The sequence below is a fragment of the Merops nubicus genome, unplaced genomic scaffold (assembly GCF_000691845.1).
Source record: "Merops nubicus isolate BGI_N331 unplaced genomic scaffold, ASM69184v1 scaffold14339, whole genome shotgun sequence".
Classification (NCBI taxonomy): Eukaryota; Metazoa; Chordata; class Aves; order Coraciiformes; family Meropidae; genus Merops; species Merops nubicus.
In genome coordinates this window covers 6,464-25,432 of record NW_008629100.1, presented here as the reverse complement: position 1 = coordinate 25,432, position 18,969 = coordinate 6,464, and the positions used below count along the sequence as shown (strand labels likewise).

Sequence of the window (18,969 nt, the reverse complement as noted above, 5' to 3'; positions counted from 1 at the left end):
CTCGGGGCGGCACGGAGGGCGGCGGGGCTACTAGCAAGAGTGGGAGGGGAGCAGTAGCAAGCGTTTGTGGAACTTCAGCCTGGGATATGAAGGGTCTCGGTTTGCTGGGAATGAAGGGTGGCCGTGAACACCGTACTCAAGATATTAGTTCGGCGAGGTGTGTCTAAAGTGATGTTTTAGTACGGAGTTTTATCAGTTAAAAGTGACAGAGTTTCTGCCATTTAAATTTTGCATGAAAGTATGGTAGACTGCTTGATTTCTAGCTTTGTTTTTTGATTTGCTTGGGTTGGCTTTTCTTTTTTTAGTGAACCAGCCAGTTATTAGTTCCAATATGTATACACATGTATATAAGTGGAAAATTCATAAATGTGAATAGATGAGCTTTAATCTTAGAATCACAGAATCATTTTGGTTGGAGAAGATCATTGAGTCCAACTGCTAACCCTGCTCTGCCAAATCCACCTCTAAGCCATATCCCCAAGCACCACGTGTACATGGCTTTTAAACACCCCCAGGGATGGTGATTCTAGTACCTCCCTGGGCAGCATGTTCCAATGCCTGACACACTTTCAGTGAAAAAGTTATTCCTTGGTATATATTTAATTTCTATCTCTGCACATAGGCATATATGTTTAGAGAGAAAAATTTGAATTATAATTTTTTATACATCCGAACAATGTGTCTCTTGTTTTATTGAAAATTAGACTGATAGAACTATAATACCTCATTGTCTTGTCTTTGTTTTTCCTAGTGCTTGACCTGTAATACAGAAGTCCTCCAGGATGCTGGAGTCCTATGTAACTCCTATTTTGATGAGTTATGTGAATCGCTACATAAAGAACTTGAAGCCTTCAGATCTACAGTTGTCACTCTGGGGAGGAGACGTTGTACTTAGTAAGCTTGAATTAAAGTTGGATGTACTTGAACAGGTATGTTACGTTTATAGTAGTTACAGTCTGTGTCTTTGATTTAAAAAGTTGGATAAATAATTTAGATTGGTCTGCACAGACCCATGTTCATTTAGTACTCACTATTTTACTTCTTATGCAAGTCCTTTTTTTTCCCCCTTGTATTTAGTATTCCATGCTATTTGTTTAGTAATGAATGGTAATTCTTAACACATTCTGTAAGTTACAGGCTGTGAAGAGAGAGGCTTTTTTTGTGAATATATTTCTTCTTTCCACCATTGTTTTACAGTATTACTGTTAACAAAGTGCTTTTCCAGTTGTATTTACTAATTGCATAATACCCCTTCAAAATTTCACAAAGTAAAGCAGAATCTCTTTTTAATTATACATACTAAACAGGGATTTGTGTTCTTTGTAATGTTTTACGACTTAATTTTTCATCATTCCACTTTTATTTAAACTTAAGAGTAATTGAGGGACAGATTTGATCAACTGGTTTGTGTGGATTAGATCAGAGGCTTTGTAAAAGCCTTAAAAAGACGAGCTTGACCAAATAAAGTACTTTGTAGAGAATTTGGAGCCTGCTGTCAGTATGAACTGGTTAACTCTCTTGGCAGAGAGACTGTTGCATTCTATGCTTATTGGAGTTGACATCTTAAGGAGCTGAGTGTGTGAGACAGATAAAGCTGGTTTCAGCATAAAGCTGTGCATAGTGTAGCAAGTTTTAGCTAGAGTCTTGTGTCCTGATGTAGCCCAAATGAAGGAGCTGAGAGAAATGCAGCCAAAAATAATGTGAGATTTAGACAATATGGCCACTGAATGAACAATAAAATAGACAAGGAATGTGTTTTTAATTTTGAATAAGAGGAGACAAGATAGAGCAAGAGTTAGGTGGATGAGACAAAGAATGAAATAAATTGCACTCAGGGAGACTTAGGTTGGACATCAAGGAAAATTTTCTTGTGTTTTAATTGGGTTATGAGGCATTGCACTGAGGAGCCTGCATGGTCTCTGTCAGGGAACACCTTTTAAAGTGTGAAAGAAATATTTATGGTTAATTAAGTATTATTATATATGGTTAAGTATTATTATTATTATATATGGTTAAGTATTACTATATATGGTTAATTAAGATCCTGCTCTGGAAGAGGAGACAATCTTTCAAGAGATCTTGTCCTATTTTCTGTGCTTCTGTAAAGAGCCTGATTTGTCTTCCTGGAAGCATTTGGTGGCCTCTGTTTTCTCTCAGTTCCTTCAGTTCTTCATTTTCTTGTCCGTGCAGCTGATGTGGGTACTGGACTTCAGTTGTGTAGGAAAGCTTTCCTCCTGTGAATGTTTAAATAGTTTTACACGTATCTATTATGGAATCAAAGGAGAGCTGATGAAAAAGGAAGTCTGGAGGTCATCTTGTTCAACCTTCTGTTCTGAGCAGGGCTGTTGAAGTCAGATCAGCTTGTGGTTTTCTCCTGTTTAGTCTTGAAATCTCCTGTCTTGGTTGTGAAAACCACTTCTTTGGGTAAACTGTTCCCATGCTGAACTGGGGAGAGAGAAAGTTTGTCTTTATAACAAATGATGACTTGGGATGAATGTATCCAAATGTATGTCATGTATCTGGACATCTGCAAGGCCTTTGACATGGTCCACCACAACATCCTTCTCTCTAAGATGGGAAGATATGGATTTGATGGGTGGACTGTTTGGTGGATAAGGAAGTGGTTGCATGGTCACATCCAGAGGGTGGTGGTCAATGGCTTGATGTCCAGACGGAGATCGGTGACAGGTGGTGTCCCTCAGGGGTCTGTGCAGGGACCAGTGTGGTTTAATGTCTTCACCAGTGATACAGACAGTGGCATCGAGTGCCCCCTCGGCAAGGCTGCAGATGACACCGAGCTGAGTGGTGCGGTTAATGTGCCAGAGGATGGGATGTCCAGAGGGAGCTGGACAAGCTTGAGAAGAGGGCACCTGTGAATCTCATGAAGTTCAACAAGGCCAAGTGCAAGGTTCTGCACCTGGGTCAGGGCAGCCCTCATTATGAGTACAGGCTGGGGGATGATGTGGTAGAGCAGCTGTTCAGAAAAGGACTTGGGGGTACTGGTGGATGAGAAGCTGGACATGAGCCAGCAGTGTGCGCTTGCAGCCCAGAAGGCCAGTTTTGTACTGGGCTGTATCAAAAGAAGAGTGGCCAGCAGATGGAGAGAGATGATTCTGCCTCTCTGCTCTGCTGAGACCTCACTTGGAGTACCATGTCCAGCTCTGGACCCCTCAACACAGAAGTGACATGGACCTCTTCGAGTGGGTCCAGAGGAGGGCCACAAAAATGATCAGAGGGCTTGAGCACCTCTTCTATGAGGTTAGGCTGAAAGAGTTGGGGTTGTTCAGCCTGGAGAAGAGAATGTTCTGAGGAGACCTTGTGGTGGCCTTCCAGCCCCTGAAGGGGGGCTGCTGGGAAGCTGGGGAGGGACTGGTTACAAAGGATGTAGTGACAGGACAAGAGGCAATGATTTTAAACTCAAGCAAGGTAGATTCAGATTAGACTTTATGAAGCTCTTTACTATGAGGGTGGTGAAACACTGGAACAAGCTGCCCATGGGGGTGGTGGAGACTCCATCGCTGGAGACATTCAAGGTCAGGCTTGGTGAGGCTCTGAGCAACCTCATCTAGTTGGGGTTGCCCCTGCTTACTGCAGTGGGGTTGGACTAGGTGACCTTTAGAGGTCCCTTCCAACCCAAAGCATCCTGTGATTCTGTATCAAACTTCCTGTATTACCTGGTGCTTTTATGACTTTGCTGATGTTGTTCCCTTTAAAATAGCTGCAGGTGGCTTTGCAGGTGCTTTGGCTTCATATTTGTCTGCCTACCTATCAGCTGGGCACCTAAATCCAGCACAGTCTCTTACATCTCATGGCTCTTGTAGAGAGCAAATGTTGCCATACATACCTGTGCTCATATCTTAACAGCTTCAATGTAACGAGTGAAGTGTTTAGCTCAAATTCATTTTTTAACACTATTTGGCTGTGTGTTCGTGTGAAATGTAATGATCTTAATTTGGTCCTTTATTATTCTTTGGAACTTGCCTGGACCCAAAGGCTGTGTTTTTTTCTTTTTATGATGAAGGGATGCTGCTTTATGCCTGCTCAGCAAAACTCTTCCAGTATGTAGTATGTGGCAATAAAACATCCCCAAGCCTTTGCAGCTGGCAGGGAGCTCCCTTGAAAAGCTAAAGTCTCTAAAAATTACCAGTATATATTATTTTATTTGGGTTCTTTTCCAGGATGGATTCATAAAGTCATAAACTCTATTCATCCTGGATGGATTCCAAAATTAGCCACCTTAACTGCTCTGCTTTTCCAACATCCTTTCTGTGCTGGGCTGTTATCCCCAGCCTGGTTCTCTGCTCCTTATGTGGCATAAATGCAGCCTTGATTTCATGCTTTAGGCTTTGGGTACAGTTGCACGTACCGTGGATATCTTTGTTTGGAGCCTGAAACATTTTCAGGGAGTTCTGGCTTTTGTGGAACTATGCCCAATTATTTGGGAACGTTAGCGTAGATACCAAACTACCTGGACAGAACACTTTGTAACAGATTCAGGAACAAGTCTGTGCTTTCTCTGCCTGCTCCTTGCACTTCAGATGATGTTACCATGCCCATGTCATGCTGTGCTCTTAGAGGCCACCAAACAGAATCCCAAAGAAGACGTGAGAAGAGAGTGTAGACTGTTTTATATCTTACAGAGATTTGAGTTTATTTTTGGAGCCAAGGTGGAACCAATACCTTCTGAAATCAGCTGTAATATACTTGCTGACATAGAAGATTTAGGAAACACAAAGTCTGGGTTTTTCAGTACCTGAAAATACTTTGCATGTTTGAATGTCTGCTTATGTAAGTTTTATGTGCTCTCATTAAACTAACCTGACTGTTGTTGCAGTATCTCCTAGGATCTGTCCTCTCCTGTCCCTCCCTCCTTTTTTTTTTTTTCTTTCTTTTTGACAGTATCAGATCTGCAGTGAAAGTTGATTACTAGTTTGTACTGGGGTTCAACCTTTTAGGCACGGTGTAGCTTTTGTACATAATTACTTCACTCCCTGAATAGCTGGTTAGTTTTATAATAATTATCTTTATTTGTAGCTTAAATTTAAGAAAATTTTGATATTTTTTTTTTTTCCCTTATCCTGGATGATTCAAATAGTAGAAGACTAAGCATTCCAAGCCATTTTCCATCTAGGCATAATAACTGGCACATTAATTACAAAATAGTTCAAGTATTTTTTTATACAAACTTTAAAACAATATTTAAATATTAATTTTATGGAAAAGCCTTTTAAGCACTTTTGCCAACTTGTATGTGAAGTCACTGTGGTACCTGCGGTAACAGAAGTGCCTATGAACTTGGTGAGTAGCTTGTGGGCACTATTTCTGTGGCACAGTGGTACCAGACAGCTCCGGTACATGGCGAGCTCTTCTTGCTGCTTGTGTTGCCTTTCCATAGCTTCGTAGCTTATTGTGTCAGCTGTTTTACAAACTCGGAAGGGAAAGCTGGAGGGGTCTTTGACTGGAGGACAAAGGAGAGCTAAAGATTGAGTTTTATTATAGTGTGGACTTTTCATATCTGAAAGAATGTAGAAAGAAGAAAATATCAAAAATACTAACATACTTAGAACAATTTTATGATGATACGAACGTTAAAATATCCTTCCTTTAAGTGTCTGTGTTATGTGCCAGTGGGTTGCTTATGAAATACAGCCTTGAATGCGAGGAAAAGCTCTTTGATATAGAGGAAACAGTACTTGCCTATCACCCCAAAGTTTGGGGGAGTCTTGTATTTTAGAGCAAGGGGAGAATTTAGGGCAAGAGGGATTATGATCATCTAGTCTCCCGTCTTGTATGATGTTGGTCAGTTATGTGTCAAGCCTAGGAGTTTGTTTTCAGGCATATCATAATTTTTTTAAGGATTAATGTGATGTAAAGTCTAATCAATCAGAAGTACAAAAGATACAAAGAATTTCATGCAGTATTTAATGAAAGTGGAAAGACTGCACAAGAAAGGCCACATAAAAATGGTCTTTCTTGCGTTGTATTATGAACAAGTTACTAAATTGGGCATTTGTTTGTTTAATATTGTCAACTGAAATATGCAGAGAAATCTTTCTTATGCTATCTTTAAGGAGTATTTAGGACAATGTCAGACAGTGTTTCTAAAATCCTTTGGAAAAGAACTGTCTTCTAAATATGCTGTTTGGTTCTATCACCTCAGCTTGAAAGAATTCCTACTTCTGTTGTTTGTGTGGTTTTTTTTTTTTTTTTAATATCTTAGAGTTAATTAAGCAAAAATGAGTGTTAAATCCATCCAGCAAATAGTGCAAAAAGATCTATTCTAGAATGCCTTCTATAGTAAACTCATAACTCAGACTTGTGAAGACAAATCAAGATCTAAATAGACATTGTGGCATTGATGAGTGACATAAATGATGTATCTGCAGTTCTGGGAAGGGAATTAATTTCTATTACTCTTAATAATGATAGTTTTGATTAATGAAAGCATTGTCTCCTAAGCTGTAATGTATTTTTAGATGGCATATATTTTTGTATTATTATTTATGTGGCTCCTCCCCAAAGCTCTGGGACATAATGTATATTTTTGTCATCTGTAGCTTAACTACTCAATGCTTGGGTTTTTTGGTGGCTTAACTGAGACCGTCTGGGTAATTTTTTTTTTTTTTCTTTTTTTCTGGTGACTGTAAGGCAAAGGCTGAGTTTTTAGTTAGGAGAGAAGCTTTTAGCTAAAATCCTTCAGTATGTTAGTGAATGACATGAAGCAAAACAATTCTCTTCAAACTTTTTATGAGAAAGTCTGTAACTCATCTTTTGGAATGGGAACTTGAAATAAGATGTGGCTTTGTGTAGGCTCATCTGAGGTAGGAGTCAAGAGTCTCTCTGACATGAGATGAGTGTGGGTTTTCTTTAAATGTCATTAATAAAAACTGATTAAACCCCAAACCTAATTTACAAGCTGACAGCTTTTTACTTTTTTTGCGAAGAACAGCTTTAGCTTTGTGTAATTGTCATCTCTGAAGATTTTCTCAGTAATTAATACACTTCATCTATTCTTAGCTCTTGAGTGCAAGGTGTACTTTTTCATAGTACCAGCAGAAAGGGTGAGGGAGTGTCAGCTGCAGAATGGAGCATGGTCCTTAAGATTGCTCCATAGAGCAGCTGTTGTTGCTGTGATGGTGCTAGGTATACTTGTGTAAGAATAGTTGATTTCTCTTTTGGGTTACTGATAAGAGGCTATCTCAGGACACTAACCTGTCACAGTTGCAATAGTGGTTATTTCAACTCTGAACTTTAAGCTGTGGTAACTACTTAGAAAAATCAAAATTTTTAATCGGCTTTCAGAACATGTACTAAGATTTGATTAGAGTTTCAAGATGTTAGGCAAATAATGACTTTTGCTTTACTGAAATAGTCTGTAGGTAGATGTTATGTCAAATACTAAATACAAAATCTGCTTGTCCTCGTATTTTATTCATATAGAACCTCTGTACAGCAGAGATACATCTAGAGGTCAAGCAGTGCAGGAAGACAGACTTTCTGGATCCACTTCTAGATCTTCGTCTGAAACTTCCTAACAACTTGCTTGACCTCAGAGTTTTATGGACCTTTATCTATTTAAGTTCTACTTATTCATGGAAGCACTGAATCGAAGCATTAAAGTACCTAAACTCAGCCAAGATACAAAGGTGCTTAAGCCTCATGTTGCCTTTTTTTTTCCAGGGAAATTCAGAAGTTCTGAATAAAGGCTTATGTCCCTGAGTTTACTGGAAAACACAACACTTCAGAACCTGGGGGTGCTGGTTGCCAGCAGGCTCAGTAGGAGCCAGCAGTGTGTCCTGGCAGGCAAGTGGGCAAATTGCATCCTGGGCTGCATGAAACGTGCTATAACCGTCTGTCCAAAAGAGGTGACTATCTCGCTGCATTCAGCATTGGTGTGGCCTCACCTTGAGCACTGTGTGCAGTTTGGGCCCCACAATTTATGAAGGACATGAAGGTCCTTGAATGTGTACAGAAGAGATCAAAAAAGCTTGTGAAAGGGCTGGAAGGAGTGTCCCGTAAGGAGTGGCTGAGGACTTTGGGCTTGTCTGGTTTGGAGAGAAGGAGGCTGAGAGGTGACCTCATTGCTCTCTACAGCTTCCTGAGGAGGGGAAGCTGAGAGGGAGGTGCTGATCTCTTCTCCCTGGTATCCAGTGATAGAACGTGTGGGAGTGGTTCAAAACTGTGCCAGGGGAAGTTCCTACTGGACAGTAGGAAGCATTTCTTTACCCAGAGGGTGGTCCAACAACTGGAACAGGCTTCTTAGAGAGGTGGTTGATGCCACAAGCCTGTCAGCGTTTCAGAGGCATTTGGACAATGCCATTAACAACGTGCTTTAACTTCTGGGTGCAGTCTTTGAAATACATTCATCTGCTTTGTGGTATTTCTTCAATTTGACTGGCAGACTGTGACCTGAAATGAGCTGTTTGTAATAAACCTTTCTGTCATGCACCTTTTGGAGGCCATCAGTGAACTTCCAGATGGTCAGGTGGCACATTCCCAGTTAAGCTCAGAGGTGATGAACAGCAGCTTTGGAATGGTTTTTAGTGTCATCCTTGGCACTATGTTTTGTTGAACAGATTCCACAGAATGTCCATGAGAATGACTAGTGCATGCGTGGTGTTGGTGAATAGCTCTTGTATTCCCTGGGTACTAAAATGTTATCCAGGCTCACTGGGTCTGAAGGTGCTGTGTTTAATTGATTTTGTCTTTGTTGGATTGTTTTTTTGTAAAACTTCTGTTCTCAGAATTACAGCATAAACTGCTGAGTTCAAGTTGGATGTTCATGAATGAATGACTTTGGTTGTACCCTCCCCCTTTTCTTCAGCTCACCACTTTATCCCTGTCACAAGTTTTGCCACTTCAGCATTTGCTGGGAAGGAAAATAGACATTTTGGTTGATTTTCTTGACCACCTCTATTCCTGGTGTGAATCCTGGCCTTGCATCATCCAATCTATTCACAATGCCAAAATTTAACAGAAACATCACCTTTGCAGAGTCTTATCAAATATATAAAGGTAGCCATCACAAGCAAACTTTTTCCCCTTCCACTCTGGCTTTGGACTGTTGCAGCCATCTCCCAGTCAGCAGCCAAGCAGTAGGATTTTTGCAAGGAAACCGTGTGTGTGTATGTATAAGGGACCTAGTGCAAGAAAAGAGCGACACAATTTGCAACGTGCTGGCCAATTAATCACGTCTTCGTTGTGCTTGAGCATCAGAGGCACTGTGGCAAGCTCGGCCACCTTGCTCTGAAGCTGTTTTTGGTGACCTGTTAAACCAGTAATATTTCAAGCAATGATAAGGTAAAGGCAGCAATATAATAATACAAACCCGAAAATTTTAGTTAGCATGAGCATGGCACAGGTGGGACGCAAGGTGGGTGAGGAGAACTGCAGGAGGGTTTTGCTGAGGAAGCTGTGGAACAGGTGGCTGTCCTGCTGCTCCAGTGCTGCTATTGCCATGTGCGTTGTGCAGGTCGTGAAGAAGCACCACAGCAGTGAGGACTGCTGGCTCTCTGTTCTCAGTTACCCAAGCCTGAGGAGCATGGAGGGGTGGTGGGATGCTAGGCCTCCAAGTCCCTCAGTTAAGAAAATAACAACTTTCCCTTCTTCCCAAAGAGAAAAAAACCATTAAGGTGTGGCAGGAATGAGCTTGCGGGCAGTCCTTCGTTTGCCTCCCTGAGAGACCCGTGCAGGGTTGTCCCCACATAGAGATGGCCGTGTAGAGCTGTCCCGTTCCTCTTGCTGCATGCATCAGCTGGCTCACCAGGGCTGTCCTATCAAGGTGTGACCTATCCATTTTGTTTGGGTGGAATGCCAAGCATTTGATGGGAGTTCTGGGCTGACTTCTACTGGTTTTTAAAGTAGTGTGACATCCATATTAGGCTTTGGTGAAGAGCAGTCTGATTTTGCCAAGGAAGAATTAATAAACCTGTATTTAATGAACAGTTTGATGTGAATGGGGCAACAGTAGGACATCGTAAGAGCGCTGAGCTCTTGCACCTCAAACTACTAAAATATTTTGGAAGAAATTGCCTTGCTGTGGCTTTGTCAGTGTTTGTTTAATTCCAAATTTTTGTTCTTCAGAATAACACACATCAGTGTAAGTATTTATTTTCACCTGGTTCATTTCTATTTGTCTCTTGAATAGTGACACATTTTGCAGTAGCTTTGTGCGAGGGAGGTGGTTTTATACTGTCTGGTATTATCAAGGACATGGCAATCCAAATGTCTCCTTTGAACAGACTAATTGTAATGTAAGTGTACAAGCAATTATAAAGCCATTTGCCAAACCACATGGCACTGTGGAGCGAAAATGGATTTTGGCTTATGTTTTGTGCTAGAACTGTACTATTTTAAGGTACAAATGTGTGTTGAATTTTGATAGGTTTCAGTAATTAATTCAGCACTCGGTTTTGTTGTTGTTTTTAGGAGCTGAAACTACCGTTTACTTTTTTAAGCGGGCATATTCATGAGCTTCGCATTCATGTGCCATGGACAAAATTGGGATCAGAACCAGTTGTCATCACTATCAATACAATGGAATGCATCTTGAAATTGAAGGATGGAGCTCAGGTAAGAAATGTGCTAAATGCGTTTCTAACATTGAGAGGTTGATGACAATAATAGTTTCTGTAGATCTTTTTTTAAAAATATGAAGAATGAGGCACGTGAAGTTTCAGTGCCTATTTTCAGAGTGGCTAATATTGTTTTTTTCTTCATTTACGATTATTTTTAGTTCTTTATTAGTTGTAGTTGTGTTCTTGCAGATGTAAAAGCTTGTTAATAATTCTCTGACTAGACAAGAAATTAGATTTCAAGAGCACTATAGCATCCTACATGCTTCTAGCTTCTGCCTTCTAACAGTGCTGGTTACTTGAGACTGTTGTGTGCAGCACCACTGAGCACTGGGCATTTCTCAAAGGATGTGTTGTTCTTCTTCAAGGAGCTCTGTAAAGATCCTGGAGTGTAGTTCTCTTTCTTTTAGAAGTTAGTTACAGTACTTGCTTGAGTGTACTTGGAAGACTTCTTGTGTGTAGGGGTCTCAAAGGGCTTTTTGTGGAGTTGCTTCACAATAATTTGTTCATTACGGTGTTTCACAGGCTCAAGAAAGTTTTATGCCAATACAATGAGACTGAAATATGCCATGGCTGGGCTTTGTTCTACATCTAACTTAGTTAACAAAAAGTTCGTGTTAAACTTGTTTGTTTTTTTTTTAGTTGGTGTGATGTTTTAACACTAGAGAGGTTTTGTGTGTTTTTTTTTTTTTCTCCCTTCTCAAAGTCTTGTTCATGGTTCAGTTTCAACATAGAGTCCTCCAGTTTTACTAGGGATCATGCAAAAGAAAATTACACTTTCTTCAAAGCTCTCAAGTTTTCCATAGGGTGCTTGATGAGCTTTTAAGATCAATAATTAGATAGAAGCTACCAAGAACATAGGAAAACACTTTTCCATTATGTTTGATATTTCATGTAATATTCTTTTGTGGTTCAAGGGCTGTTGTTGGTGGAGTAGAAATCTCTAGTCCTATGTGTGCCACCCACAAAGCATGTGCTTGTATTATGTAGGTACACTTCATCTACGTGTGTATGCGCATAGACGCACCTGTATACCTGTATGCACACCAACAGCCAAATGCTAAGTAGTTTTCCAATGCTAAGGTAAGATTTCAGGCCAGGTGTTCCGTGGGAAATGTGCTTTAGAAGCAGCACATTGCAACTAATTATAGAAGCTGGAGAAAAAGATGTGTAGCCCATGACTTTGTGCAGCCCAGAACTAGTATTTGATATTGGACCATGCAGATGGCTACTGCTGGAATGATCAGATTTCCTGCTTGCATGGTATTTGAAACTTAAATTTTGTGGTGCATACAGCAAAAGGTCAAGTGTCACCACTGTAAAACACTCTCAAAACAAGTATTTGTTACAGATGTTTAAGATTCAGAGGCAAGAAAGGATTTTTGAAAATTGCAACTGACGTTTGAACAAGTTATTCAGTGGTATGTACACTCAGGAGGGTAAAATTTGGGTCTGTGCCAGAGAAGGATTATCTTTGACTAACAAGAATGTAAATGAAAACACACTTATACTGTTTTGTGAGGATATGGTTTAAATAGTTGACAGCTTGAATTTTATTTTCTGAAATTACTGTTTGAAAGGGTTTTGTAAAAAGAAAATATTTTGCCAAATTCTTGTGTTCTAGCTTCCAGTGTGACAGTGTACTTGGCTAAAACCAGTTGTCATGAAAATATGTAGTCAGTGAATGAAAAACCTGAAAGAAATAGAATATTTCTGTGGAAAATGGTAGTAAAGTGAACTTCCAGTGAATTTAGTTCCAACTGGAACTGTTCTGCTGAGAACATAGCAGTAGAGAGCATAATTAGCAAGAAAGTTTAGTTTAGTTCTCAAAAATTTATTGGCTTGATCCGGCTTTTTCTTCCTCAGGTGAAGCCTCTAGTGAGTACATGGATAATTTCACTGGAGCAAAAAAGAAAGTTTCTAACTTCACTTAGTGTGAGGTGTATTCTATGGAAAGAGGCTACTTCAAGGAATGTTTATTTTGAAGAAGTATGAGAATTAAAGTATATGGCACTGTTTGAAGCTCTTGTGCAGTGTCCCTTACAGATTTTTGTCAGCAAAAAACTTTCTCCCTTTGCATGTTTTTGAAAAGTGTCAGGCCCCTGGGAATGCTTTTGTACATCTGTGCTTCACTTTTGATTCTGTGCCAATGTTAGTTTGGTTTGCTCTTTATGCTATTGCAGCTTCTCCTCAGCTGAGATAAAAGTTAGGAATAGACAGTGATGACTCAACTAGTTTTATACTAACATTCTCCTGTTCTAAGCAGAAATATTATATAAGTAGTAAGATCACCCAGTGGCATATGAAATTCAGTGTAGGATTAGTGTTATTTTTAGTGTTGTTTTTTTTTAAAGTTTGACCATTTTGAAGGTCATTGCTTTCTCCTCCTTTCTGTGCTTTTCTCTCTTCTTTCTCTACAGGTGATACTACCACTTTTAAAACCAGAATGTTTAATAAATATAGCTACTTTATAAGTAAATGAAATTTAAGTGCATCAGGAACAGAACTTTGCAGTGATTAATGTGTGGTGTTTTACTGAACACACTTTATATGTGCTCTTCTGGTTATTAATTTGGTTAATGCCAGTAATTGAAGTAGGAATTGTGAGGCATTTTGCATTGCTTTTTAATGTCTGAGAGCTTAATGAAGCTATACCTGATTTTCTGCTCCTAAGTGTAATCTTCAGCAGCACTGGCTTTAAAGTGTGACCATTTCTACCGTTAACAAATTAATGAAGTATCTTGGTAAACACAATTTGAAGTGTGTTCTTACACACTTAAACGTGATTCTGAAGTTCACTTGACTACTACTTGTTAAATAATAGTGATTGACTCCCATAAGACTGTTCTTCATGAATGGTTTGTATTGTTTTAGAGAGCAGTTAAAGTTCCAGCATTATATTCTTTTCATTACTTATCTCTGCATATTAAGTTTCAAGACTTTTAGCTAGAATTTAAATCTCCTGGCTAAACCTCTGTGCATGCTGTTTTTTTCTCCTAGAGTTTTATTCCTTTTTTTTGTCCAGTTGGACTCTTAAAATTCTTCTACCCCAAGCAGTGGTGTTTTTTATTTTTTTTTTTTTTTTTTTTTTAAAAGGCTGCTTGAATCTTTCCCTCTCCATGCCAAAATACCTCCATGCCCAAACCAGAGGCTTTAAAGTCAGACTGTACAAACAGGGAAGGACAATCTTCTGTCTGCTTCCTTCACCTTCCTGACATTATAACTAACCACAAGATTTATCTTTATATTAAACCTTGAATTTTGTAGGTTTTAGACTTGGAACTGATGCAAATGAAAAGATTCAAGGAGAAATGTAATATTTATATTACATGGAGTCCTTGCCTTTAATCAGGTCATAAAAATGCATCAGGATTATGCTGATGTGTATGAAGATGAAAACTCTTTATCCCAAGGATAACTAATTCTGGAATCAGGGAAGAATGTTAGATGCAGGAACTTGCAGAGGCTCAGGGAAACCAAGTAGTTGTTTGGATCAGCATATAGACAGTTAAGCACTGTTCCTTCTATAAGACATGACAAAGAAGGTTTTGAAGGAATGTAATGACCATGGAAGTAGCAAGCAGCCCACAAGCATGACTGTCAGAATAACAGACACACATTCTTATCGGACAATGAGTGGAGACTGCCATCCAAGAATGCTGAAAGCAGAAATTGTTCTCAACTGGAAAATGATTAAGGTGGTAGACAGGGTGTGCAGACAGGTTATGAAGATCTTTGCATGTGAAGACAGAAGGCTTGTTTGTTGAGGGTATAGTTATTGAAAGTTTTTGCTTAGGTCATGAAGCTCGCACAAAGTTTGAAGCAGTGTTTTGCTGGTTTTGCCTCACCTGGGTTGTAGTAGTTCAACTGTATGTGATTTCATCGAAAAGTGGTGCTGGTTTTTGTTTGAATGTGTATGTATGCTGTTCAGTGATGGCAAAAATATGGTAAGACTTGAAGTCAGAGGACTAACTGCCTTTAATGGCCTACCTTTCTGCTCTTCATTTGGTTGTGTAGAAGCTCAAGGTCTTTATTTTTTGAAACATTTTCATTTGGTACTTACTCATTTTCATAGGGGTATCTTTAATTCAGTAAATCTGATCTTGAGTTTTAACACATTAATGCAGTTTAAGATTATTATATCTAGAGCTGTCCTACAGGAAGCAAACCATGTTGTCAGCTAGTGCTGAATCATAATCTCAGGTTAATGATGAATTCATGATTAAGCAGACAATTCATACTGCTTTTATTTGTGTTTTAGTAGCTTAATATAGCAACGGGGATTTTACCTATTTCAGTGTGCATAGCAGTGAGTGTGTGTATATATGTATATAAAAGTAACAAGAACAGTTTTCCATGTTACTTTTGATTGGAGCAAAATCCTTTGTTTAAATTTGACTTAGAGTAGTTTATCTTTTCCAAAAGTTCAGGAAGGTTTAGCAGAACCTTTGGTTGGGTTTTGTGCCATTTTCTGTCAAAAACCTCCATTCTGAAGAGTTCTGCTTTCTGTGAATTGTTTGATGTGAAATGGTGTGTTTTAGGTAGGAGATTGTCTTTTAAGGATATTATATTTATGGGAGAAGCACTGTGCTCCACAAATCTCTTGCAAAAACATTTAGGAATCTTACTCTTTCACTAAAGGAAGCACTAAAGGCAGGCTGCAAAAGCTGCTAGAAAAGGCCTTGCAGCATTTGCTTCAGACACTTGTCTCTCTGTTTCTTGTATTTTCAAAGGAGTGACTGAAGAGGAGATACTGAACAGCTTTACTTACAGCTAGATTAATATTCATATGTTCTAGCTGGGCAAGCAAGAGTGACTGTCTAATCTGTGTGTTTTTTTTTTTTTTCTATTAAGAACATTCATATGAAAAGACTTTAAAAGCAAGGTATCGGACATTGTAGGTTGCAGTAATTCTGCTTGCAAATGAAAAAATTGCCTTTGCTCTGAATTTGTTCAAAGATGCCTGCAGGCACATTTCTTAATGCTCTTGCTGTAAAAGTCCTTCCACTGCCATTGTGTTGCCCCAACCTGAAGAGCTGCCTTGCTTAACTAAGTGCCTGTTACCACATTAGGAATTTTGGATGGTTTTCATGTGAATTTGTCAGTGTGTTTCTTTTTGAAGTCCTTTCCAGGGCTAAGTAATGGTGATTTCAGTGTCTGCTTGGTTGCTATGAAAGGTATGAGTGGTCCCCCTTAATTCCTCCTGTGCTTGTGCCTGGCCTGTAGGAGAGTTTCCAATGCTGGTGTGCTGCCTCCAGGCAAAGACAGAGGGACAGTCCTGACCTAATCCTAGTGCTTCATCAGAGTGAGTGAGCCTTGCATCTAGGTGTTTCTGCTAAGGAACAAGACTTCAGATAGTAAGCACTTGTCCTTTGTTCCATGCAGTGCTGGGTGACATCTTCATCAGCAGTGCTGTGCCTGGCTCCTGAGGGCACCTGCAGGGACAAGGCGTGATAAACTGTGTGTGGCCCTGTTTATGTGAGAAGGGTCTGGCTAGGAGGCCACTTTTCTGAGCAGCCAAACAGTGAGTGGCTGAGCAAGGCAGGGAATGTGACTGCCCACTGCGACCAAACTTCCTGGTGGTTATATTGTTTTCCAAGCTGATTTTATTATGACAGTACACGTGTACATGAAAGATGAAAAGAAGATTTGCTTTCTTCCAGCTTGTTTTCTAAACATTCTCTCCAACTTGCTAAAAATTAAATGCTTACTAGGTAGATGTAAAACTTGATAGTTTAATTCCTTGAAATATTTAGTCCTGCAAATGTCAACATTATACATGGTTAAGAAGAGAAGTCAAGTACACTGGCAGGTGTGTTTACTGTGGTCGCAGGTTCAGGAACAGAGAAGCAGTCAAGCTGTAGTTGGGGCTGTGCTCTTACTAAGGAGCTCAGACTTTGAATGCAGTTCATTTCAAGAGAGATATTGTCAAAATGGTTAACAATTGGACTTGATGATCTTAAAGGTCCTATCCAACCTAAATTATTATATGATTCTAAAATCAGCCTGGTCATTACAAAATATATTGAAATGGTATCTCATTAGTGATTTTTAACAGGAATTTTTTTTGTGTGTTCTAATGGATGCACTTTGCAAATTATGTGTAATGAAGAGTATGCAAGGCAAGGGTATGATTCCGTGTTGGTGTAGGTGTTGCAAGAAAAGGAAGCTGCCAAGAGCTGTGTGTAATTGACAGTTTTCCCTTCAGTGCCTTTAGCAGCTGGAGCCATAGTATCTAGTAAGTAAATGTTGCCTTTTCTCAATTTGCCTATAGTTTTCTGAGGAAGACCTTCACTGTGTACCTCTTTGTGGTGTAACTGAGGTCAAGTTTGTGCTTTTGAAGACATCTTCTAGCTGTCCAGGCTTACTGTGCTTTGACCTCTGTTGTGGGGTTTGCTTAGAACCAATGAGCTGTATCCCTTTTGGCGAAACTAAAAGGAAAATGTACTCTCAGAGTATGGTTGTGTGCTCCAGCTGCTAACTAAAATTATTGAACTCTTGCATTATGTGAGTTGTTAATAGGATCAATGCTCTGTGATTACCAGCCATGGTGTGGTCTCAGATTAGGAGCATTGTGAATCCCACTAGACCAGCTGAGGTTTTCTTTAGAAGTTGTTCTATCTGACTAGGCTTATGAAGTCTTTTTAACCCACATCTAATGCCTGCTGCTCTGCTTTCACAGTTAGCGTGTCTGTGGCAGTAGGTGTCTCATGAAACATCTAATTATGGATGTGGTACAAGCACTTTTTTTTTTAATTTTTCCTTCTCATTTATATAAGCACATCCCTCTAAAGTAAGTATGTAAAGTAGTAAAGTAGTACGTTCCTCTTATTCAAGGGTTCAGGAAAATTTTACAGGGTAGAAAAACAGAATCTAAGCTTCTAGAATGATATTACTCAATTCATTTTTATATTGATTTAAGAAGCAAACATTCAGCAAACAGTCTGGAATTACTCTCTCAAAATGTAATCTCTCTCAGAGCAGAAGGAAAACCCTGTGGCAGTCAGGAAGATCCCATATTACAGGCAAATACCAGCAACTGATACCTGTGTATTTGGCATGGACAGGAGACAGCAAATTAATACTAATATCCTACTCCCATCAGTTCATCTTGAACTCTGTATGAACAGCAGAACATTTCTGGTATGAGATTATTTGTCAGGAAGACTTCAGAGTAAATTGGAAGAATTTTAGGCATATGAGGATACAGTAACTAACAAGGAAGGTAACGGGCACTGGTTTAACTAAGCATTGCTGCTGCACAGCAGATTGTCATAATGAAATTTCTTTCTTAGGCATTAAGAAGTGAAGTCCTTCTGTCCTGCATACTGACAAACCTCAGGGTATTGTCTCATCATGCGCAGACATCTCATAGCCACTATTTATTTTGTGTTCTTCTGTACTGTGGGAACCTGATTCAGTATGGGTATAGGGCAAGAAGTTTCTGCTTTTCACATTTTATAACTCTAGCTCTAAATTTCCTGCTGTCTTGTTCCTTCAGTCCCCTGAGCTACCTCTTTGTAAGGTGTTTTTTTCATTTTGCAGAAAATGCTTGAAAGGCAGTCTTCATAATGCAGTGCTGGTAGTTGTAAAGCTAATTTGACATGGACAATCTGTCTTGTATCTACTATACAAGGAGGATTACTGTTTAAAAACAAATTTCTTCCAGAAGTAATAAAGCCTGTCAGCTGTTGAGGTATCATTGGGGTTCAAGACCTCAGGTTCCCTGGTTGCCTTATCATGATTTGTGGTACTTTTTGTCTTTTAGTATACTCATACAGTCTGTTTGTCTTAGGCACATGGACTTAGGCTTCTTGTGATCTCTTCTAAATTGCTTTTTTGCTTTTACTAAAATTTAAATATTTAGAATTAAAGATAGCCAAAGAAGAAATAATGCTTTTTAGGTTTTAAACAACCCACTGCCCTCCAAAAACCAGTCTTAGTTGTCCTTTAAATTAAAGGACAGAAATATATTTACTTATGTATAAATATAGATTATATACATTAATGGCTTAATACTTTATACATATAAGTGCGGATGAACTTTGTTTTAATTCCCAAATCAAGGTCCAAAGTTTGGAGGCTGAGCACTTTTTCAAATCTTTGTGATGATGGCTCTGTACCTCATTTAATCTGTGGCCTTTCTACAGGCTGTTAAACGACCCTGCAGGTGCAGAGACAGCAGCTCCAATTTTCTTCCGTCAGTGGGTGAAGTTTGAGTTAACTGGATGGTGGCAGAATATGTGTTTCCAAGAGGTCTCTTCTGGAGCCCTCTCTGACTTGCTGTAGCGTTCCAAGCATGTTTACAAAAGCAGGGACTTCACAGTGCGTGGCAGAGTTGTGGTGGTGTTAGCCCAGTGCAGGGAACGTGTTTGGAGCCAGCTGGTCTTACGCA

The 18,969-nt window shown here is 39.4% G+C and overlaps 1 protein-coding gene across 1 annotated transcript; it reads left to right on the top strand.

Moving 5' to 3' along the window:
- Window positions 1–750: 750 nt before the first annotated feature.
- On the top strand, window positions 751–11,964 carry LOC103779263 (vacuolar protein sorting-associated protein 13B-like). Its single transcript, XM_008946890.1, has 3 exons — window positions 751–929; window positions 10,429–10,572; window positions 11,799–11,964. Exons 1-3 carry the CDS (start codon window positions 783–785, stop codon window positions 11,850–11,852), a joined length of 345 nt encoding a protein of 114 aa, XP_008945138.1. The 5' UTR covers window positions 751–782; the 3' UTR covers window positions 11,853–11,964.
- Window positions 11,965–18,969: the final 7,005 nt, after the last annotated feature.

Coding starts and splice junctions, on each gene's coding strand:
- LOC103779263 (XM_008946890.1), top strand. CDS start 783: ATGCTGGAGTCCTATGTAACTCCTATTTTGATGAGTTATGTGAATCGC. Junction 930..10,428: donor AGTTGGATGTACTTGAACAG/GTATGTTACGTT, acceptor TGTTGTTTTTAG/GAGCTGAAACTACCGTTTAC. Junction 10,573..11,798: donor AATTGAAGGATGGAGCTCAG/GTAAGAAATGTG, acceptor TGGACCATGCAG/ATGGCTACTGCTGGAATGAT.